Source organism: Oncorhynchus keta, chromosome 17 (genome assembly GCF_023373465.1).
Source record: "Oncorhynchus keta strain PuntledgeMale-10-30-2019 chromosome 17, Oket_V2, whole genome shotgun sequence".
Classification (NCBI taxonomy): Eukaryota; Metazoa; Chordata; class Actinopteri; order Salmoniformes; family Salmonidae; genus Oncorhynchus; species Oncorhynchus keta.
The window spans coordinates 50,896,272-50,921,412 of record NC_068437.1 but is presented as its reverse complement, the minus strand read 5'-3'; the positions used below and the strand labels follow the sequence as shown (position 1 = coordinate 50,921,412).

The following is a 25,141-nucleotide window of genomic DNA, read 5'->3' as shown; positions in this document are numbered from 1 at the left end:
TGCTCCAGTTGTTACCAGGAGCCAGTCCTCCCTACTTATTCTGCTCCAGTCGTTACCATGAGCCCGTCCTCCCTACTTATTCTGCTCCAGTTGTTACCAGGAGCCAGTCCTCCCTACTTATTCTGCTCCAGTTGTTACCAGGAGCCAGTCCTCCCTACTTATTCTACTCCAGTCGTTACCATGAGCCCGTCCTCCCTACTTATTCTGCTCCAGTTGTTACCAGGAGCCAGTCCTCCCTACTTATTCTGCTCCAGTTGTTACCAGGAGCCCGTCCTCCCTACTTATTCTGCTCCAGTTGTTACCATGAGCCAGTCCTCCCTACTTATTCTACTCCAGTCGTTACCATGATGAGCCCGTCATGAGCTCCCTACTTATTCTGCTCCAGTTGTTACCAGGAGCCAGTCCTCCCTACTTATTCTACTCCAGTCGTTACCAGGAGCCAGTCCTCCCTACTTATTCTACTCCAGTCGTTACCAGGAGCCAGTCCTCCCTACTTATTCTGCTCCAGTTGTTACCATGAGCCCGTCCTCCCTACTTATTCTACCCCAGTCGTTCTGCTCCAGTTGTTACCAGGAGCCCGTCCTCCCTACTTATTCTACCCCAGTCGTTACCATGAGCACGTCCTCCCTACTTATTCTACCCCAGTCGTTACCAGGAGCCCGTCCTCCCTACTTATTCTACCCCAGTCGTTACCAGGAGCCCGTCCTCCCTACTTATTCTACCCCAGTCGTTACCATGAGCCCGTCCTCCCTACTTATTCTACCCCAGTCGTTACCAGGAGCCCGTCCTCCCTACTTATTCTACTCCAGTCGTTACCAGGAGCCCGTCCTCCCCTCTTAAAATGCCAGCGACCTCCTGTGGTAGGAGAAGAAATCCTCTTAACATTCGAGACCTATATAGATGGTTTATGGTTCTTCTTACAAAATAAACTGTTTCAGGCTTATCGACCGGTCATTTTAGAGCAAACACCCCTAAATACATGTCAAATGCAAATGTAGGTAGGTTGTGTCTGAGTTATTGACATCATGGCTAAATCAGTCAATAATAAATTAGGTATTAGATAAGCCAGACTTAACTGTTGTTGTGGTGATTGAGAAAGTGTCTAACCTGTGTGTGATCTGTTCCTAGATCATAGCCAGGGTGAGCGTGGACAACCGGACCCGGTCCCTGGTGAAGGCGTTAAACCGAGCGTCTGATGTCAGGGTCTACATCAACAGAGTGGAGGAGCTCAGCTTTCATCTGCTGGAGTTTCCAGAGACTCGCGGGGTGGCTGTCAAGGTGGGCTGGCTGACTGCTGTAAAGGCCCATCGTTTCAGCGTCAAAGTCAATGTTTCAGTAATGTGGATTTGATTTTAATGGAAGGGTGAAAAAATTGCATTATTTACTGCTGATCAGTAGTTTAGAAACACACACACACACACACACACACACACACACACTAACAACTGTATTACAGCAGTGTTTGACATCTCTCCATCCTGATCAATTCTTCACCTTAATCTTTCCCCTCAGAGCAGTATGCAGTACAGCAGGGTTTCTCTGCATACACAATCATGTTGTCTGTTGAGAATATCTGGGGCGGCTGTTCTGTTTCTTACTCTTTGGGGTTCTGTCCAAATGGTACCGTATTCTCTATATAGTGTACTACGTTTGACCAGGGCACGTCCTTAAGGTCTCTGACTTGCTAAATGTCAACTGTTGCTATGGCTGGAGGTGAAAGAAACACACACCTGTGTAGGTGAGGTGCTGGCTAGCGGAGTAGAACACGTGGAAAGGGAAAGGAGAGTAACATACTCTAGGAGCTCTGATGCAAATCATGAAATAACCTAATAACCAACGTTTCCACGCTGATGAAACAGTGGTTATTGAAATGATTGAATCTGAGCTCCTATAGTGTCCGGCTCTCCTTTTCTTTTCCAGCTTTTGCTATGACCACAGCTTAGCCAACATAGTGCTTGTATAAAAGAAAGTAATTAATTGAGAGAAAGAACTGTGTTCCTATATTTATTTATTTTTTTTACCTTTATTTAACTAGACAAGTCAGTTAAGAACAAATTCTTATTTTCAATGACGGCCTAGGAACAGTGGGTTAACTGCCTGTTCAGGGGCAGAACGACAGATTTGTACCTTGTCAGCTCGGGTGTTTGAACTTGCAACCTTCCGGTTACTAGTCCAACGCTCTAACCACTAGGCTACCCTGCCGCCCCAGGTTTGTATGTGGGCCTATACACTGAGTGACAAAACATTAGGAACACCTTCCTAATATTGAGTTAGACCTCAGAACAGCCTCAATTCCTCCGGGCATGGACTCTCTAAGTGTTGAAAGCGTTCCACAGGGATGCTGGCCCATGTTGACTCCAATGTTTCCCTCAGTTGTGCCAAGTTGGCTGGATGTCCTTTGGGTGGTGGAACATGCTTTATACACACAGGAAGCTGTTGAGCTTTAAAAACCCAGCAGCGTGGCAGTTCTTGACACACTCAAACCGGTGCGCCTGGCACCTACTATCATACCCCGCTCTAAGGCACTTAATTATTCTGTCTCGTCCGTTCACCCTCTGAATGGCACACATACAGAATACGTCTCAAGACTTAAACACCCTTCTTTAACCTGTCTCCTCCCCTTCATCTACACTGATTGGAGTGGATTTAACAGGTGACATCAATATGCGATCATAGCTTTTACCTGGTCAGTCTGTCATGGAAAGAGCAGGTGTTCCTAATGTTTTGTACACTCAGTGTATGTTCCCTTATCATCATACAGGTTATTTACATTACACATACCCGTATCTGTAGGGACTGTCCCTTTGGACAACTTAACCCAAGGCCATTGTTTCTGGCCTGAGGAAACATTGGTTAACCTCGTCAACAGTCATCAAGTGAGGATACAGAAGAGTGTTTTTAAAAGTCTGTTCAGTTACAGTATAGTTATGTCAATCCACTGGTCACTGATGTTGCTTGCTATTTCCTCTGACCTCTAAGGTGTTGTTTGTATTAAGGTCAATGTGTGTGTATTCTGGAGGCATGACGTCTGTTCCACAGGAGTCATATGTACTAAAATGCGTACCCTACTGTATGCATGCCACTCACTGTACTCTGTTTGGATAAAAGCTTCTGCTAAGCTTGTGTTTGCCGACCTTTTTTTAGTACCAAGGACTGGCAAGCTATGGTTCCTTGTACCTTGGGGGCAGGTTTGGGGTACATTTTTAACATTTTCACTTAGTAAATTCATGAAGTAAACTTACATTCCAATTCTCTGCCACGCTTATCTGAGAAGAATGTGCAATTTCAGCGTAGTTCCTGAATTGACTGATTAGAAAACCACTTGCATTAGTTCTAGAACTGACCATATGGGTGTCAGTGACCTTAACTATATATTGTTATATTTTGCTGTGTGTGTGGCCCTCAGGAGAAGGCGATCCCGTGCCTACTGCGTCTCCGCCAGGCTGAGGACCAGTCTCTGAAGGCAGCAGTCAGGGAGGCCCTCACGCTGGTGGGATACACCAACCCTGTCAAGGGCCAGGGAATCAGGGTCCTGTCCATCGACGGAGGGGGAACCAGGTACAGTAGTTGTGTGTGTGTGTGTGTGTGTGTGAAGGAAAGAGGGTAGCATTTGAGGGGGGGAAAGGAACATAAGAGACCTAGTAAGAGCGATAGGAAGACTGTTTTGCCATCGCGTTCAAGTTATCCACTGTTCTCCATTTGAATGTGTGCGGCACTGGCGGATGTTATTATCAGTGTTATTACTTTGTCTCCACTCACTTTTACATCCCGTAGACAATCTGTGTGTGTTTTCTACTGTCCAGGGGACTGATTGCCCTTCAGACTCTGCAGAAACTGGAAGCCCTGACGGGAAAACCCATCTACCAACTGTTTGATTACATCTGTGGTGTCAGCACAGGTATGTTGCATTGTCCTCCTAACCTACTTTATCTCTGGCTAATAGTGTGTGTTTGTGAGGGCAGCTTGCAGGGTGGATCATTCTAAACAGAGCAGTGCTCACTGCTCCTCCCAGTCAGTTCTGTACTGGGACTGAACCCATCTCAGTCCCATGGCTGAAAAAAAACACACAAACAGTCCCCTGGCTGACTCAGGTTCCTGCTCTGCTCAGTCCCCTGGCTGACTCAGGTTCCTGCTCTGCTCAGTCCCCTGGCTGACTCAGGTTCCTGCTCTGCTCAGTCCCCTGGCTGACTCAGGTTCCTGCTCTGCTCAGTCCCCTGGCTGACTCAGGTTCCTGCTCTGCTCAGTCCCCTGGCTGACTCAGGTTCCTGCTCTGCTCAGTCCCCGGGGCTGACTCGGGTTCCTGCTCTGCTCAGTCCCCGGGGCTGACTCGGGTTCCTGCTCTGCTCAGTCCCCGGGGCTGACTCGGGTTCCTGCTCTGCTCAGTCCCCGGGGCTGACTCGGGTTCCTGCTCTGCTCAGTCCCCGGGGCTGACTCGGGTTCCTGCTCTGCTCAGGCCTCTCAGTCCACAACCCTGCACTGCATGCCAGGACACAGGCATTATGGAACATTAGGGGGCCTGAAGGGTAAATGGATGTCAAATCTTTAGTCTTGTTGTCATTTTCTTTTGTACTGTCGTGGGCAAGCTCTTAATTCAGCAGATCTCCTCTTTTATTTCAGACTTGATTAATGGTCTCCAGTTTATATAATACTAGCAGGTAGATGACTGGAGTATTTTGAGTGCCAGAGAAGGAAAACATTTTTTATGGCATAATTGTGTATAGTTTTTTTCCTCGTTTATTTATTCCCAGTAGTGGAAAAAGATTAAACATTACCTAAATAGAACAGCTATTGAATGATTTCACTATACATTATCAAACCTACATAATCTACTGGCAGTTGTCATGTCTATTTATATATATATATAACAGAAAACAACTTTTTATTTAACTAGGCAAGTCGGTTAAGAACACATTCTTAATTACAATGACGGCCAAACCCGGATGACGCTGGGCCAATTGTGCGCCGCCCTATGGGACTCCCAATTACGGCCGGTTGTGATACAGCCTGGATTCGAACCAGGGTGTCTGTAGTGACTCCTCAAGCATTCCGATGCAGTGCCTTAGACCTCTGCGCCGCTCGGGAGCCCCAATATAATATTGTAGTACTGTCAACCACCACATGGTGGTGCCGTTTACCATAACCCCCTGCTCCTCCTCTCAAGGTCCGTCATGGCCTGACCATTTCTCTCATTTTAGGAAGCCTAATGCTTTCCCTCTCACTAAGCGCTACCCTACAGCTGCCACCAAACCTCTATCTTCCCCGGCCATGCTCTCTGTCTGTCTCCCCCTCTCCATATCCATTGTCCCTGATCCTCTTCCGTTGGAGGAAGCCAGCCTAGCCCTGGGCTCTCTGAAGGTCTGTGTGTGAGACGGCTGGCCAGTGTGTTAGTCAAGGTAATCCCCTCCACCTGATAAGCTAAGTAATGTGCATACTTTAACATTTAAGGATTACTTTAACTTTAAGGACAGCCACCACGTTTGGAGTGGGCATGGTTATCTGGCTGGCTGGCACACCCTGGGTTTACCCTGCCATGCAAGTTTTGGGACAGGGGCCTGTCTTCTTGGATAGTGGCTGGCAGCAGCTGTTCCAATGCTGGGGGGTGGTTGGGGGACATCCTCACCCCAGGCAGGGTTTGGGCCCCAGAGAGAGTTCAGCAGGAAGGCAGGCACAGATTTGGGTTGTGTGTTGGGTTAGGATGGAGCTGCTGTTAGTAGATAGGTTGGCGTTGTGGCGCTGCTAGCATGCGGCCTGGGTCAGGTGACTGGTGATGGGTGTGGGAAATGCTACTGGAGAAACAGCGAGAGATGGGGTTCGTGGTTTGGCTGTTAGCGGAAGTGTCTACAGGGCAGGAGACAGTCTCCTGCCCTGTAGACGAGACAGTCTTGTCATGTACATCACTATATGGTCATAGCTAGTGTCATTATATGGCTGTGGTCCTGTGTACGCTAGCAGTGATCTGCTTGTCACTGTGGTTGGTTCATTGGCGGCCATTTGAATCCCAGCCAGTGTCTGTGGATGGATCATCCCTGGGTAACGTAACGGATGATCCTACAGGCAGTTAGTCTCCATCCAGTTTGCCTTTGTCCGTAAGCCCCAGACCCTGTCTATTTATAGCGTTTCCCAGGGGGTGCATGCTTTTCTGTTTTGGGACTATTCTGTTGGACAGTTAAGCCTGGCAAGCTCAGTTCATCACAGCTGTAGTTGAGATGATTTTTAATTACTATTTGAACCCAGGTCTGCCTATGGTCCAGGGGACTGGAATAATGAGATTTACGTTGTGGTCTTTGTCAGACAGCAGCTCTGAGGTTGAGGGATTCTCAACACCATCCATTTTGATTTTAGCAGCCATAGTTTTTCAACTGTGCTGTGATGCTTCACAAAGTAGGATTTGTTTTCATAGCTTCTACAGATTGTAAAATGATTATTATATTATTGATCGCTTGACTTTTCAAATTACCCAGTTTATTTTTATTTATTTTACCTTTATTTAACCAGGCAAGTCAGTTAAGAACAAATTCTTATTTTTGTGGGAACAGTGGGTTAACTGCCTACGACAGATTTGTACCTTGTCAGCTCAGGGGTTTGGGGTCCAACGCTCTAAGGGTTTGCTATCTTTGTTTTAGGTAAATGTCAATTCTTCTTCCTGGACCTGTGACCAAAACGAGCCATATGGGTACCAAAATAAATGATCTAATGACTCTGGTACAAAATCTGCAGAGCTGGGAACATTGTATCCCACACATATATATTATTTTTTGTATTTTGTCTAATTTAAATTGAAAAATTAGAACTTTTGAATCTGGTGTTTTGCGTTTCAATTCATAATCTATGTGTCGGTACATCGAAAATCTCTTTCCAAATATTTTGCAATTTATATGGTACAGCTGTCAATGTTTTTGGTCCTTAAATGAAACTGTTATATATCACACACATCATAGTCTTTAATTTGTTTTCTACTTGCCTCTTCCATTTTTGTGCTGCAATTAGTTGGTTGGGGTTAGGGTTTGTTTTGTAGTCTATAACGGGGTTAGGATTTGTTTTGTAGTCTATAACGGGGGAGGGGGGTAGGGTGTGTTTTGTAGTCTATACCAGGGGGGTAGGGTTTGTTTTGTAGTCTATACCAGGGGGGTAGGGTTTGTTTTGTAGTCTATACCAGGGGGTAGGGTTTGTTTTGTAGTCTGTAACGGGGGTTAGGATTTGTTTTGTAGTCTGTAACTGGGGTTAGGATTTGTTTTGTAGTCCATAAACCGGGGGGTAGGGTGTGTTTTGTAGTCTATACCAGGGGGGTAGGGTTTGTTTTGTAGTCTGTACCAGGGGGTAGGGTTTGTTTTGTAGTCTAACGGGGGGGTAGGGTTTGTTTTGTAGTCGGGGGTAGGGTTTGTTTTGTAGTCTGTAATGGGGGTTATTTGTTTTGTAGTCTGTAACTGGGGTTAGGATTTGTTTTGTAGTCTATAACGGGGGGGGGGGGGGTAGGGTTTGTTTTGTAGTCTGTAACGGGGTTAGGATTTGTTTTGTAGTCTGTAACGGGGGTAGGGTTTGTTTTGTAGTCCATAAACCGGGGGGGTGTTTTGTAGTCTATACCAGGGGGTAGGGTTTGTTTTGTAGTCTATACCAGGGGGGTAGGGTTTGTTTTGTAGTCTGTAATGGGGGTAGGGTTTGTTTTGTAGTCTGTAACGGGGTTAGGATTTGTTTTGTAGTCTGGGGGGGGGTAGGGTGTGTTTTGTAGTCTATACCGGGGGGTAGGGTTTGTTTTGTAGTCTGTAACGGGGTTAGGATTTGTTTTGTAGTTAGGGTTTGTTTTGTAGTCTATAACGGGGGGTATTTGTTTTGGTTTGTTTTGTAGTCTATACCGGGGGGTAGGGTTTGTTTTGTAGTCTGTAACGGGGGTAGGGTTTGTTTTGTAGTCTGTAACGGGGTTAGGATTTGTTTTGTAGTCTATAACGGGGGGGGGTGGGGGTTTGTTTTGTAGTCTATCAGGGGGGTAGGGTTTGTTTTGTAGTCTATACCAGGGGGTAGGGTTTGTTTTGTAGTCTGTAATGGGGGGTAGGGTTTGTTTTGTAGTCTGTAACGGGGGGTAGGGTTTGTTTTGTAGTCTGTAACGGGGTAGGGTTTGTTTTGTAGCCTATAACGGGGTTAGGTTTGTTTTGTAGTCTATAACGGGGGGGGGTGGGGGGTAGGGTGTGTTTTGTAGTTTACCAGGGGGGTAGGGTTTGTTTTGTAGTCTATACCAGGGGGTAGGGTTTGTTTTGTAGTCTGTAATGGGGGTAGGGTTTGTTTTGTAGTCTGTAACGGGGGGTAGGGTTTGTTTTGTAGCCTATAACGGGGGGTAGGGTTTGTTTTGTAGTCTGTAACGGGGGGTAGGGTTTGTTTTGTAGTCTGTAACGGGGGGTAGGGTTTGTTTTGTAGTCTAACGGGGGGTAGGGTTTGTTTTGTAGTCTGTAACGGGGGTAGGGTTTGTTTGTAGTCTGTACCGGGGGTAGGGTTTGTTTTGTAGTCTGTAACGGGGGTAGCGTTTGTTTTGTAGCCTGTAACGGGGGGTAGCGTTTGTTTTGTAGTCTGTAACGGGGGGTAGCGTTTGTTTTGTAGACTGTAACGGGGGTAGCGTTTGTTTTGTAGACTGTAACGGGGGGTAGCGTTTGTTTTGTAGTCTGTAACGGGGGGTAGGGTTTGTTTTGTAGTCTGTAACGGGGGGTAGGGTTTGTTTTGTAGTCTGTAACGGGGGGTAGGGTTTGTTTTGTAGTCTGTAACGGGGGGTAGGGTTTGTTTTGTAGACTGTAACGGGGGTAGGGTTTGTTTTGTAGTCTGTAACGGGGGGTAGCGGTTGTTTTGTAGTCTGTAACGGGGGGTAGGGTTTGTTTTGTAGTCTGTAACGGGGGTAGCGGTTGTTTTGTAGTCTGTAACGGGGGTAGCGGTTGTTTTGTAGCCTGTAACGGGGGTAGCGGTTGTTTTGTAGCCTTTAGCGGTTGTTTTGTAGCCTGTAACGGGGGGTAGGGTTTGTTTTGTAGCCTGTAACGGGGGGTAGGGTTTGTTTTGTAGCCTATAACGGGGGGTAGGGTTTGTTTTGTAGCCTATAACGGGGGGTAGGGTTTGTTTTGTAGTCTATAACTGGGGGTAGGGTTTGTTTTATAGTCTATAACGGGGGGTAGGGTTTTTCCATGTCTCTCCTCAGGTCTCAATATGAAAATGTGTTGGTGTTATTGGACTAACAAACAAATAATAATTTTTAAAGTGTACATTCTTTGTCCTCCGTGTGTGGCTAAATATCCTCCTGTTCTCGCTCTCTGTCAGGTTCCATCCTGGGCTTCATGCTAGGTGTGTTCCAGATCCCTCTAAATGAGTGTGAGGTGCTCTACAGGAAGCTGGGTTCTGACGTCTTCAAGCAGAACGTCATCGTGGGAACCGTCAAGATGGGCTGGAGCCACGCCTTCTACGACTCCGAGACCTGGGAGAACATCCTCAAGTTGGTATTTAATATAATGGAATAGATTAACTTCATGAATTAAGAACAGCACAGCAGATCAATTCCTCTCAAAGCTCATTGGTGGAGATGAACAAAGGTCCCTTCCTCTGACTTCCTCCAATGAGCTTTGAGGGGAATGGAGGAAACCAGTAGAGGAAGCAAGGATTTTAAGGCTAGTAACTTGTTCAGACACAGCCCCAGACTAAGCTCTCCTTTAATTTTCTCCCACAGAGAAAAAATGGGCTCTGATCTGATGGTGGAAACATCAAGAAACCCCAAATGCCCAAAGGTGAGTTTTTCCTAACATGGCTTGACTAACAGTGTGGAGCTGGCAAACACACACAGACACACCCTCACGGTTGCTGAGGGAGGAGCATTGAAAAGGAAGTCACTCCGTCTCTTAATAATGAGGTCAATGAGAAAGCCTCTGGCCATCGTCTCACTGGCTGGCTGGAACCATTTCTACACACACACACACACACACACACACACACTGCACACACGGTTGCTAGGCTGACACAGAATCCACACATTCACTAGTTCCAGCTGACACAGAATCCACACATTCACTAGTTCCATGTACAGCCAGGCTGATACAGAATCCACACATTCACTAGTTCCATGTACAGCCAGGCTGACACAGAATCCACACATTCACTAGTTCCATGTACGACAGCCAGGCTGACACAGAATCCACACATTCACTAGTTCCATGTACGACAGCCAGGCTGACACAGAATCCACACATTCACTAGTTCCATGTACAGCCAGGCTGACACAGAATCCACACATTCACTAGTTCCATGTACGACAGCCAGGCTGACACAGAATCCACACATTCACTAGTTCCATGTACAGCCAGGCTGATACAGAATCCACACATTCACTAGTTCCATGTACGACAGCCAGGCTGACACAGAATCCACACATTCACTAGTTCCATGTACGACAGCCAGGCTGACACAGAATCCACACATTCACTAGTTCCATGTACGACAGCCAGGCTGACACAGAATCCACACATTCACTAGTTCCATGTACGACAGCCAGGCTGACACAGAATCCACACATTCACTAGTTCCATGTACAGCCAGGCTGATACAGAATCCACACATTCACTAGTTCCATGTACGACAGCCAGGCTGACACAGAATCCACACATTCACTAGTTCCATGTACGACAGCCAGGCTGACACAGAATCCACACATTCACTAGTTCCATGTACAGCCAGGCTGACACAGAATCCACACATTCACTAGTTCCATGTACGACAGCCAGGCTGACACAGAATCCACACATTCACTAGTTCCATGTACAGCCAGGCTGACAGAATCCACACATTCACTAGTTCCATGTACGACAGCCAGGCTGACACAGAATCCACACATTCACTAGTTCCATGTACGACAGCCAGGCTGACACAGAATCCACACATTCACTAGTTCCACACAGAATCCACACATTCACTAGTTCCATGTACGACAGCCAGGCTGACACAGAATCCACACATTCACTAGTTCCATGTACAGCCAGGCTGACAGAATCCACACATTCACTAGTTCCATGTACGACAGCCAGGCTGACAGAATCCACACATTCACTAGTTCCATGTACAGCCAGGCTGACAGAATCCACACATTCACTAGTTCCATGTACGACAGCCAGGCTGACACAGAATCCACACATTCACTAGTTCCATGTACAGCCAGGCTGACACAGAATCCACACATTCACTAGTTCCATGTACGACAGCCAGGCTGACACAGAATCCCACATTCACTAGTTCCATGTACGACAGCCAGGCTGACACAGAATCCACACATTCACTAGTTCCATGTACGACAGCCAGGCTGACACAGAATCCACACATTCACTAGTTCCATGTACAGCCAGGCTGACACAGAATCCACACATTCACTAGTTCCATGTACGACAGCCAGGCTGACACAGAATCCACACATTCACTAGTTCCATGTACAGCCAGGCTGACACAGAATCCACACATTCACTAGTTCCATGTACAGCCAGGCTGACACAGAATCCACACATTCACTAGTTCCATGTACGACAGCCAGGCTGACACAGAATCCACACATTCACTAGTTCCATGTACAGCCAGGCTGACACAGAATCCACACATTCACTAGTTCCATGTACGACAGCCAGGCTGACACAGAATCCACACATTCACTAGTTCCATGTACAGCCACGACAGCCAGGCTGACACAGAATCCACACATTCACTAGTTCCATGTACGACAGCCAGGCTGACACAGAATCCACACATTCACTAGTTCCATGTACGACAGCCAGGCTGACACAGAATCCACACATTCACTAGTTCCATGTACGACAGCCAGGCTGACACAGAATCCACACATTCACTAGTTCCATTCGACAGCCAGGCTAGAATCCACACATTCACTAGTTCCATGTACGACAGCCAGGCTGACACAGAATCCACACATTCACTAGTTCCATGTACAGCCAGGCTGACAGAATCCACACATTCACTAGTTCCATGTACGACAGCCAGGCTGACACAGAATCCACACATTCACTAGTTCCATGTACAGCCAGGCTGACACAGAATCCACACATTCACTAGTTCCATGTACGACAGCCAGGCTGACACAGAATCCACACATTCACTAGTTCCATGTACGACAGCCAGGCTGACACAGAATCCACACATTCACTAGTTCCATGTACAGCCAGGCTGACAGAATCCACACATTCACTAGTTCCATGTACAGCCAGGCTGACACAGAATCCACACATTCACTAGTTCCATGTACGACAGCCAGGCTGACACAGAATCCACACATTCACTAGTTCCATGTACGACAGCCAGGCTGACACAGAATCCACACATTCACTAGTTCCATGTACGACAGCCAGGCTGACACAGAATCCACACATTCACTAGTTCCATGTACAGCCAGGCTGATACAGAATCCACACATTCACTAGTTCCATGTACGACAGCCAGGCTGACACAGAATCCACACATTCACTAGTTCCATGTACGACAGCCAGGCTGACACAGAATCCACACATTCACTAGTTCCATGTACGACAGCCAGGCTGACACAGAATCCACACATTCACTAGTTCCATGTACGACAGCCAGGCTGACACAGAATCCACACATTCACTAGTTCCATGTACGACAGCCAGGCTGACACAGAATCCACACATTCACTAGTTCCATGTACGACAGCCAGGCTGACACAGAATCCACACATTCACTAGTTCCATGTACGACAGCCAGGCTGACACAGAATCCACACATTCACTAGTTCCATGTACGACAGCCAGGCTGACACAGAATCCACACATTCACTAGTTCCATGTACGACAGCCAGGCTGACACAGAATCCACACATTCACTAGTTCCATGTACGACAGCCAGGCTGACACAGAATCCACACATTCACTAGTTCCATGTACGACAGCCAGGCTGACACAGAATCCACACATTCACTAGTTCCATGTACGACAGCCAGGCTGACACAGAATCCACACATTCACTAGTTCCATGTACGACAGCCAGGCTGACACAGAATCCACACATTCACTAGTTCCATGTACAGCCAGGCTGATACAGAATCCACACATTCACTAGTTCCATGTACGACAGCCAGGCTGACAGAATCCACACATTCACTAGTTCCATGTACGACAGCCAGGCTGACACAGAATCCACACATTCACTAGTTCCATGTACAGCCAGGCTGACAGAATCCACACATTCACTAGTTCCATGTACAGCCAGGCTGACACAGAATCCACACATTCAATACGACAGCCAGGCTGACACAGAATCCACACATTCACTAGTTCCATTACGACAGCCAGGCTGACACAGAATCCACACATTCACTAGTTCCATGTACGACAGCCAGGCTGACACAGAATCCACACATTCACTAGTTCCATGTACGACAGCCAGGCTGACACAGAATCCACACATTCACTAGTTCCATGTACGACAGCCAGGCTGACACAGAATCCACACATTCACTAGTTCCATGTACGACAGCCAGGCTGACACAGAATCCACACATTCACTAGTTCCACAGCCAGGCTGACACAGAATCACATTCACTAGTTCCATGTACGACAGCCAGGCTGACACAGAATCCACACATTCACTAGTTCCATGTACAGCCAGGCTGACACAGAATCCACACATTCACTAGTTCCATGTACAGCCAGGCTGACAGAAGGCACATTCACAGTTCCATGTACACAGCCAGGCTGACACAGAATCCACACATTCACTAGTTCCATGTACGACAGCCAGGCTGACAGAATCCACACATTCACTAGTTCCATGTACGACAGCCAGGCTGACAGAATCCACACATTCACTAGTTCCATGTACAGCCAGGCTGACACAGAATCCACACATTCACTAGTTCCATGTACAGCCAGGCTGACAGAATCCACACATTCACTAGTTCCATGTACAGCCAGGCTGACACAGAATCACATTAGTTCCATGTACGACAGCCAGGCTGACACAGAATCCACACATTCACTAGTTCCATGTACGACAGCCAGGCTGACACAGAATCCACACATTCACTAGTTCCATGTACGACAGCCAGGCTGACACAGAATCCACACATTCACTAGTTCCATGTACGACAGCCAGGCTGCACAGAATCCACACATTCACTAGTTCCATGACAGCCAGGCTGACACAGAATCCACACATTCACTAGTTCCATGTACGACAGCCAGGCTGACACAGAATCCACACATTCACTAGTTCCAGAATCCAGCCAGGCTGCCAGAATCCACACATTCACTAGTTCCATGTACGACAGCCAGGCTGACACAGAATCCACACATTCACTAGTTCCATGTACGACAGCCAGGCTGACACAGAATCCACACATTCACTAGTTCCATGTACGACAGCCAGGCTGACACAGAATCCACACATTCACTAGTTCCATGTACGACAGCCAGGCTGACACAGAATCCACACATTCACTAGTTCCATGTACGACAGCCAGGCTGACACAGAATCCACACATTCACTAGTTCCATGTACGACAGCCAGGCTGACACAGAATCCACACATTCACTAGTTCCATGTACAGCCAGGCTGATACAGAATCCACACATTCACTAGTTCCATGTACAGCCACACAGAATCCACACATTCACTAGTTCCATGTACGACAGCCAGGCTGACACAGAATCCACACATTCACTAGTTCCATGTACGACAGCCAGGCTGACACAGAATCACTAGTTCCATGTACGACAGCCAGGCTGACACAGAATCCACACATTCACTAGTTCCATGTACGACAGCCAGGCTGACACAGAATCCACACATTCACTAGTTCCATGTACAGCCAGGCTGACACAGAATCCACACATTCACTAGTTCCAGGCTGACACAGAATCCACACATTCACTAGTTCCATGTACAGCCAGGCTGACACAGAATCCACACATTCACTAGTTCCATGTACGACAGCCAGGCTGACACAGAATCCACACATTCACTAGTTCCACACATTCCAGCCAGGCTGATACAGAATCCACACATTCACTAGTTCCATGTACGACAGCCAGGCTGACACAGAATCCACACATTCAAGTTCCCACAGCCAGGCTGACACAGAATCCACACATTCACTAGTTCCATGTACGACAGCCAGGCTGACACAGAATCCACACATTCACTAGTTCCATGTACAGCCAGGCTGACAGAATCCACACATTCACTAGTTCCTGCCAGGCACAGAATCCACACATTCACTAGTTCCATGTACGACAGCCAGGCTGACACAGAATCCACACATTCACTAGTTCCATGTACGACAGCCAGGCTGACACAGAATCCACACATTCACTAGTTCCATGTACAGCCAGGCTGACACAGAATCCACACATTCACTAGTTCCATGTACAGCCAGGCTGACACAGAATCCACACATTCACTAGTTCCATGTACGACAGCCAGGCTGACACAGAATCCACACATTCACTAGTTCCACGACAGCCAGGCTGACAGAATCCACACATTCACTAGTTCCATGTACGACAGCCAGGCTGACACAGAATCCACACATTCACTAGTTCCATGTACGACAGCCAGGCTGACACAGAATCCACACATTCACTAGTTCCATGTACAGCCAGGCTGACAGAATCCACACATTCACTAGTTCCATGTACAGCCAGGCTGATACAGAATCCACACATTCACTAGTTCCATGTACGACAGCCAGGCTGACACAGAATCCACACATTCACTAGTTCCATGTACAGCCAGGCTGATACAGAATCCACACATTCACTAGTTCCATGTACAGCCAGGCTGACACAGAATCCACACATTCACTAGTTCCATGTACGACAGCCAGGCTGACACAGAATCCACACATTCACTAGTTCCATGTACGACAGCCAGGCTGACACAGAATCCACACATTCACTAGTTCCATGTACGACAGCCAGGCTGACACAGAATCCACACATTCACTAGTTCCATGTACGACAGCCAGGCTGAGGCTAGGCAGTGGAATGATAATGAGGTGTTTGGTAAGGATTACACTGTATGTGTCAGAATACGTGCTTGTCTGTGGTGTTATTAGGCTTTTATAACATCTGATTGTGTAATGACTAACAGTTGTATAGATTTTATTTCAATGGGTCCTCAGAGCATTAATGTGTTCTAAGGTATTTTTATGGCTCTAAATGTTGTCACTACATGTCATATAACTTCTATAGTAGTGCATTTGTGTTTTTGTTTTTAATGTTATTGTCATATTTAATGTATATGACACCCTTCCTGTATCTCTTGTGGGGATTAAGTGGATACAGCAACACATTCTATTAATGCCACTCTTCAATTCATGGTTATGTACATTGACCTTTTAAATCACCAGCAGCTTATCAAATGGGGCCAAGTGGGGAATAAAAATAAATAAAATCTCATGTACCCTCTTACCACCAGATGGCAGCAGTGAGTACCATCGTGAACAGGGGCACTCCTCTGAAGGCCTATGTGTTCAGGAACTATAACCTTCAGCCAGGGGTGCGCTCCCACTACCTGGGGGGGTGTGAACACAAGCTGTGGCAGGCCATCAGAGCGTCCTCCGCTGCCCCAGGGTACTTCCAGGAGTTTGCCCTGGGACACGACCTTCACCAGGTAAGACGAGTTTTAGAAATCCTAATGCTTTGCCCCTCACAATGCTCTACACTACAGCTGCCACCAATACTCCATATCTTCCCTGGACTCTCTCTCTCTCCTGTCTGCCTTCCCTATTCCACATCCCTTTTCACTAATCCTCTCCAGTTAGAGGGATCCAGCACTTAGCTCTCTGACGGCCTGTGTACTTTACTACTTAATGTTAATATATTATACAAGGGTTGGTTCTACTCCTGAATGCTGATTGGTTATAAATCACATTCCAGCCGGTTACCATCAGCTAAATCTATGATGTTAAAATGCCTATTTACTCTGTTCCATCTGACTGAGCAATCCACTGTCTCATCAGCCCTGCCAGTCAATTCATAAACTTGATCTCCACTATATTCTTTTAGACTAGCTGTTGTCCACTATAAAAAAACATCTAGACATTATCTCACATTTCTTTTAGACCAACAGTCTTCAACAGTGGAGATTTGTATAAACATCGCTGTTTATCTCTCTGACATTTGCAACATTGTTTCAATATTGAAATTGTATCTCCAGCTGTCCCAGAGTAATGAACATGTTGGGAGTCAGGACATGGCAGACAGCTTTACTCAGCCAGTCGAAGTCATGACTCCGCATTATTTTTATGGAAACACCCAAAAGACAACCAGTGAAACGAAGTGCAGCTTCAGTTCTCAGTCTTACCAGTTTCAGTACTCAGTCTTACCAGCTTCAGTACTCAGTCTTACCAGCTTCAGTTCTCAGTCTTACCAGTTTCAGTACTCAGTCTTACCAGCTTCAGTACTCAGTCTTACCAGCTTCAGTTCTCAGTCTTACCAGCTTCAGTTCTCAGTCTTACCAGCTTCAGTTCTCAGTCTTACCAGCTTCAGTTCTCAGTCTTACCAGTTTCAGTTCTCAGTCTTACCAGTTTCAGTACTCAGTCTTACCAGTTTCAGTACTCAGTCTTACCAGCTTCAGTTCTCAGTCTTACCAGCTTCAGTTCTCAGTCTTACCAGTTTCAGTACTCAGTCTTACCAGCTTCAGTTCTCAGTCTTACCAGCTTCAGTTCTCAGTCTTACCAGCTTCAGTTCTCAGTCTTACCAGTTTCAGTACTCAGTCTTACCAGTTTCAGTACTCAGTCTTACCAGCTTCAGTTCTCAGTCTTACCAGCTTCAGTTCTCAGTCTTACCAGCTTCAGTTCTCAGTCTTACCAGCTTCAGTTCTCAGTCTTACCAGTTTCAGTACTCAGTCTTACCAGCTTCAGTTCTCAGTCTTACCAGCTTCAGTTCTCAGTCTTACCAGCTTCAGTACTCAGTCTTACCAGCTTCAGTTCTCAGTCTTACCAGTTTCAGTACTCAGTCTTACCAGCTTCAGTACTCAGTCTTACCAGCTTCAGTTCTCAGTCTTACCAGCTTCAGTTCTCAGTCTTACCAGCTTCAGTACTCAGTCTTACCAGCTTCAGTACTCAGTCTTACCAGCTTCAGTACTCAGTCTTACCAGCTTCAGTTCTCAGTCTTACCAGCTTCAGTTCTCAGTCTTACCAGCTTCAGTACTCAGTCTTACCAGTTTCAGTACTCAGTCTTACCAGCTTCAGTTCTCAGTCTTACCAGTTTCAGTACTCAGTCTTACCAGCTTCAGTTCTCAGTCTTACCAGTTTCAGTACTCAGTCTTACCAGTTTCAGTACTCAGTCTTACCAGTTTCAGTACTCAGTCTTACCAGCTTCAGTTCTCAGTCTTACCAGTTTCAGTTCTCAGTCTTACCAGCTTCAGTACTCAGTCTTACCAGCTTCAGTACTCAGTCTTACCAGCTTCAGTACTCAGTCTTACCAGTTTCAGTACTCAGTCTTACCAGTTTGAGTACTCAGTCTTACCAGTTTCAGTACTCAGTCTTACCAGCTTCAGTACTCAGTCTTACCAGCTTCAGTTTGAAGTGGTTGTGTTAGCTGTGTTGTTGGCTAGCTCCTCCTCCTGAAGAGAGAGCACATTTTCTATGCCAGGTGAAATCGCGCATCACTAGCTCATTGGTATGTATGTATCAAAATAAATATAACTAGAAAACAGCTTAAACATATACAGCTACTTCGTTATTTTGGCTGCACTGTTTGAAGTGTGATAGGAACGTTACCAGCCAGTATGGAAATGGACCATTTAGAACGAACGGCTTGGGTCGCGTACAAAGATGCAGAACAGAAGGACTGAACGACTGGGTACAGAACATAAAGACTGAACGACTGGGTACAGAACATATAGACTGGGTACAGAACATATAGACTGGGTACAGAACATATAGACTGGGTACAGAACATATAGACTGAACGACTGGGTACAGAACATATAGACTGAACGACTGGGTACAGAACATAAAGACTGAACGACTGGGTACAGAACATAAAGACTGAACGACTGGGTACAGAACATAAAGACTGAACGACTGGGTACAGAACATAAAGACTGAACGACTGGGTACAGAACATAAAGACTGAACGACTGGGTACAGAACATAAAGACTGAACGACTGGGTACAGAACATAAAGACTGAACGACTGGGTACAGAACATAAAGACTGAACGACTGGGTACAGAACATAAAGACTGAACGACTGGGTACAGAACATATAGACTGGGTACAGAACATATAGACTGGGTACAGAACATATAGACTGGGTACAGAACATAAAGACTGGGTACAGGGTACAGAACATATAGACTGGGTATAGAACATATAGACTAAACGAACTGGGTACAGAACATATAGACTGGGTACAGAACATATAGACTGAACGACTGGGTACAGAACATATAGACTGAACGACTGGGTACAGAACATATAGACTGAACGACTGGGTACAGAACATATAGACTGAACGACTGGGTACAGAACATAAAGACTGAACGACTGGGTACAGAACATAAAGACTGAACGACTGGGTACAGAACATAAAGACTGGGTACAGAACATATAGACTGGGTACAGAACATAAAGACTGAACGACTGGGTACAGAACATATAGACTGGGTATAGAACATATAGACTAAACGACTGGGTACAGAACATAAAGACTGAACGACTGGGTACAGAACATATAGACTGGGTACAGAACATATAGACTGAACGACTGGGTACAGAACATAAAGACTGAACGACTGGGTACAGAACATATAGACTGGGTACAGAACATATAGACTGAACGACTGGGTACAGAACATAAAGACTGAACGACTGGGTACAGAACATATAGACTGGGTACAGAACATATAGACTGGGTACAGAACATATAGACTGAACGACTGGGTACAGAACATAAAGACTGAACGACTGGGTACAGAACATAAAGACTGAACGACTGGGTACAGAACATAAAGACTGAACGACTGGGTACAGAACATAAAGACTGAACGACTGGGTACAGAACATAAAGACTGAACGACTGGGTACAGAACATAAAGACTGAACGACTGGGTACAGAACATAAAGACTGAACGACTGGGTACAGAACATAAAGACTGAACGACTGGGTACAGAACATAAAGACTGGGTACAGAACATATAGACTGGGTACAGAACATATAGACTGGGTACAGAACATATAGACTGGGTACAGAACATAAAGACTGAACGACTGGGTACAGAACATATAGACTGGGTATAGAACATATAGACTAAACGACTGGGTACAGAACATATAGACTGGGTACAGAACATATAGACTGAACGACTGGGTACAGAACATATAGACTGAACGACTGGGTACAGAACATATAGACTGAACGACTGGGTACAGAACATATAGACTGAACGACTGGGTACAGAACATAAAGACTGAACGACTGGGTACAGAACATAAAGACTGAACGACTGGGTACAGAACATAAAGACTGAACGACTGGGTACAGAACATAAAGACTGGGTACAGAACATATAGACTGGGTACAGAACATAAAGACTGAACGACTGGGTACAGAACATAAAGACTGAACGACTGGGTACAGAACATATAGACTGGGTACAGAACATATAGACTGGGTACAGAACATATAGACTGAACGACTGGGTACAGAACATAAAGACTGAACGACTGGGTACAGAACATAAAGACTGAACGACTGGGTACAGAACATAAAGACTGAACGACTGGGTACAGAACATAAAGACTGAACGACTGGGTACAGAACATAAAGACTGAACGACTGGGTACAGAACATAAAGACTGAACGACTGGGTACAGAACATAAAGACTGAACGACTGGGTACAGAACATAAAGACTGAACGACTGGGTACAGAACATAAAGACTGAACGACTGGGTACAGAACATAAAGACTGAACGACTGGGTACAGAACATAAAGACTGGGTACAGAACATATAGACTGGGTACAGAACATATAGACTGGGTACAGAACATATAGACTGGGTACAGAACATAAAGACTGAACGACTGGGTACAGAACATATAGACTGGGTATAGAACATATAGACTAAACGACTGGGTACAGAACATATAGACTGGGTACAGAACATATAGACTGAACGACTGGGTACAGAACATATAGACTGAACGACTGGGTACAGAACATATAGACTGAACGACTGGGTACAGAACATATAGACTGAACGACTGGGTACAGAACATAAAGACTGAACGACTGGGTACAGAACATAAAGACTGAACGACTGGGTACAGAACATAAAGACTGGGTACAGAACATATAGACTGGGTACAGAACATAAAGACTGAACGACTGGGTACAGAACATATAGACTGGGTATAGAACATATAGACTAAACGACTGGGTACAGAACATAAAGACTGAACGACTGGGTACAGAACATATAGACTGGGTACAGAACATATAGACTGAACGACTGGGTACAGAACATAAAGACTGAACGACTGGGTACAGAACATATAGACTGGGTACAGAACATATAGACTGAACGACTGGGTACAGAACATAAAGACTGAACGACTGGGTACAGAACATAAAGACTGAACGACTGGGTACAGAACATAAAGACTGAACGACTGGGTACAGAACATAAAGACTGAACGACTGGGTACAGAACATAAAGACTGAACGACTGGGTACAGAACATAAAGACTGGGTACAGAACATATAGACTGAACGACTGGGTACAGAACATATAGACTGAACGACTGGGTACAGAACATAAAGACTGAACGACTGGGTACAGAACATAAAGACTGAACGACTGGGTACAGAACATAAAGACTGAACGACTGGGTACAGAACATAAAGACTGAACGACTGGGTACACCACATAAAGACTGAACGACTGGGTACAGAACATATAGACTGGGTACAGAACATATAGACTGAACGACTGGGTACAGAACATAAAGACTGAACGACTGGGTACAGAACATAAAGACTGAACGACTGGGTACAGAACATAAAGATTGAACGACTGGGTACAGAACATAAAGACTGGGTACAGAACATATAGACTGGGTACAGAACATAAAGACTGAACGACTGGGTACAGAACATATAGACTGGGTATAGAACATATAGACTAAACGACTGGGTACAGAACATAAAGACTGAACGACTGGGTACAGAACATAAAGACTGAACGACTGGGTACAGAACATAAAGACTGAACGACTGGGTACAGAACATAAAGACTGAACGACTGGGTACAGAACATATAGACTGGGTACAGAACATGAAGACTGAACGACTGGGTATAGAACATATAGACTGAACGACTGGGTACACCACATAAAGACTGGGTACAGAACATATAGACTGGGTACAGAACATATAGACTGAACGACTGGGTATAGAACATAAAGACTGAACGACTGGGTACAGAACATAAAGACTGAACGACTGGGTACAGAACATAAAGACTGGGTACAGAACATATAGACTGGGTACAGAACATATAGACTGAACGACTGGGTACAGAACATAAAGACTGAACGACTGGGTACAGAACATAAAGACTGAACCTGGGTACAGAACATAAAGACTGAACGACTGGGTACAGAACATAAAGACTGAACGACTGGGTACAGAACATAAAGACTGAACGACTGGGTACAGAACATAAAGACTGAACGACTGGGTACAGAACATAAAGACTGAACGACTGGGTACAGAACATAAAGACTGAACGACTGGGTACAGAACATATAGACTGGATGACTGGGTACAGAACATATAGACTGGGTACAGAACATGAAGACTGAACGACTGGGTATAGAACATATAGACTGAACGACTGGGTATAGAACATATAGACTGAACGACTGGGTATAGAACAAAGACTGAACGACTGGGTACAGAACATAAAGACTGAACGACTGGGTACAGAACATAAAGACTGAACGACTGGGTACAGAACATAAAGATTGAACGACTGGGTACAGAACATATAGACTGAACGACTGGGTACAGAACATAAAGACTGAACGACTGGGTACAGAACATAAAGACTGGGTACAGAACATATAGACTGAACGACTGGGTATAGAACATATAGACTGAACGACTGGGTACAGAACATATAGACTGAACGACTGGGTATAGAACATATAGACTGAACGACTGGGTACAGAACATAAAGACTGAACGACTGGGTACAGAACATAAAGATTGAACGACTGGGTACAGAACATAAAGACTGAACGACTGGGTACAGAACATATAGACTGAACGACTGGGTACAGAACATAAAGACTGAACGACTGGGTACAGAACATAAAGACTGAACGACTGGGTACAGAACATAAAGACTGAACGACTGGGTACAGAACATAAAGACTGAACGACTGGGTACAGAACATAAAGACTGAACGACTGGGTACAGAACATAAAGACTGAACGACTGGGTACAGAACATAAAGACTGAACGACTGGGTACAGAACATAAAGACTGAACGACTGGGTACAGAACATAAAGACTGAACGACTGGGTACAGAACATAAAGACTGAACGACTGGGTACAGAACATAAAGACTGAACGACTGGGTACAGAACATATAGACTGGGTATAGAACATATAGACTGAACGACTGGGTATAGAACATATAGACTGGGTATAGAACATATTGACTGAATGACTGGGTACAGAACATAAAGACTGAACGACTGGGCCGGGCCTCTGGCAACCGAACCAATATTACGAACGACCAGCCAGGTTGGCTAGCAACCCTAGATTTGTGTCGGGACTATAGCTTGTGGAAGGATGAAATAGTATGAACAAATTCATCAAAATATATATATTTATTTTTTTACCCCCTTTTTCTCCCCAATTTCGTGGTGTCCAATTGTCGTCGTTACTGTCTTGTCTCATCGCTACAACCCCCGTACGGGCTCGGGAGAGACAAAGGTCGAGAGCCATGTGTCCTCTGAAACACAATCCAACCAAGCCACACTGCTTCTTAACACAGTGCGCATCCAACCCGGATGCCAGCCGCACCAATGTGTCGGAGGAAGCACTGTGCGCCTCGCGACCTGGTCAGCGTGCACTGCGCCCGGCCCGCCACAGGAGTCGCTATGCGCGATGAGACCTCCCTAACCTGGACGACACTCGGCCAATTGTGCGACAGAGCCTGGGCTCGAACCCAGAGTCTCTGGTGGCACAGCTAGCACTGCATCGTGCCTTGGTCCACTGCGTTACCCGGGAGGCCCCAAAATAATGTTTTTAATGAAAATATGGAAGTCATTATTTTAATATGATAACCATTGTATAAAAGTGATAATGCCCTCAGCCGGTGTTTGGAGGATGTACTGTCACGGTTTGCCGGCGCTCGACTTTGTTTCGGGCCTAACACCTGTCCCAATATATCCTCCAAACCTGCTTCTCGGGCATTACCACTTAAATAATGTATACCACTTAATGCAAAGTGACATAGGCCTACAGCACAGCAAGTTTTCTGCATAAATGTTTTATAGTGAATGTGATTTGCACCAGAACCTTGGTGTTGCTACCTCCACACCTCCACACCAACTGAGTCATACAGGACCAAGGCTCTAACACGGTCAGTATGGACGGGGGTTGATGTAGGCGTTGTAACAGGATTATTCATGGTAGAATACGTCAGGATGTGTCTTTCACAGCAGCAGCCTGTATTTAAAGGACTGAGGTTTTTTTATGTCCTTCCTCCAGTGTGTTTCTGTATCATCCCAATCTCCTCAACACACTTCAGGAGTTGTGTTTTAATGTGAAAACCATCCGCGTGGTAAAATGGAGGAGCTCCACCCCTCTCCCATCAGGGTTTGTTTGTTTCCAGACAGGTCCATTTAGATGGACAGCAGGAAGAGGCGGTCAAACTAAGGGTTTGGTACCCTATCCCCTAAGTAGTGCACTACTTTTGACCGGAGTCCTATTAGTGTAGTGCATAGAAAATAGGGTGGTGTTTGAGAAGCAAGCCTGCCTGAGATACTTAACGTCAATATCCATTCTAAATGGGCATCTAAAGACTCATGCCATTAGACAGGAGAAGAGCACTACAACAGCAAATACCTACATCCTGAC

General features: G+C 45.7%; 1 protein-coding gene across 1 annotated transcript in view; it reads left to right on the top strand.

Moving 5' to 3' along the window:
- Positions 1–25,141, top strand: part of LOC118371671 (calcium-independent phospholipase A2-gamma-like) — a 47,580-nt gene that overhangs the window by 6,619 nt on the left and 15,820 nt on the right. Inside the window, exons 3-8 of the mRNA XM_052466347.1 lie at positions 1,129–1,278; positions 3,407–3,558; positions 3,804–3,898; positions 9,289–9,460; positions 9,692–9,749; positions 16,450–16,644. Of these exons, the coding sequence (XP_052322307.1) occupies positions 1,129–1,278; positions 3,407–3,558; positions 3,804–3,898; positions 9,289–9,460; positions 9,692–9,749; positions 16,450–16,644 (822 nt within the window). The remainder of the gene's footprint in view (positions 1–1,128; positions 1,279–3,406; positions 3,559–3,803; positions 3,899–9,288; positions 9,461–9,691; positions 9,750–16,449; positions 16,645–25,141) is intronic.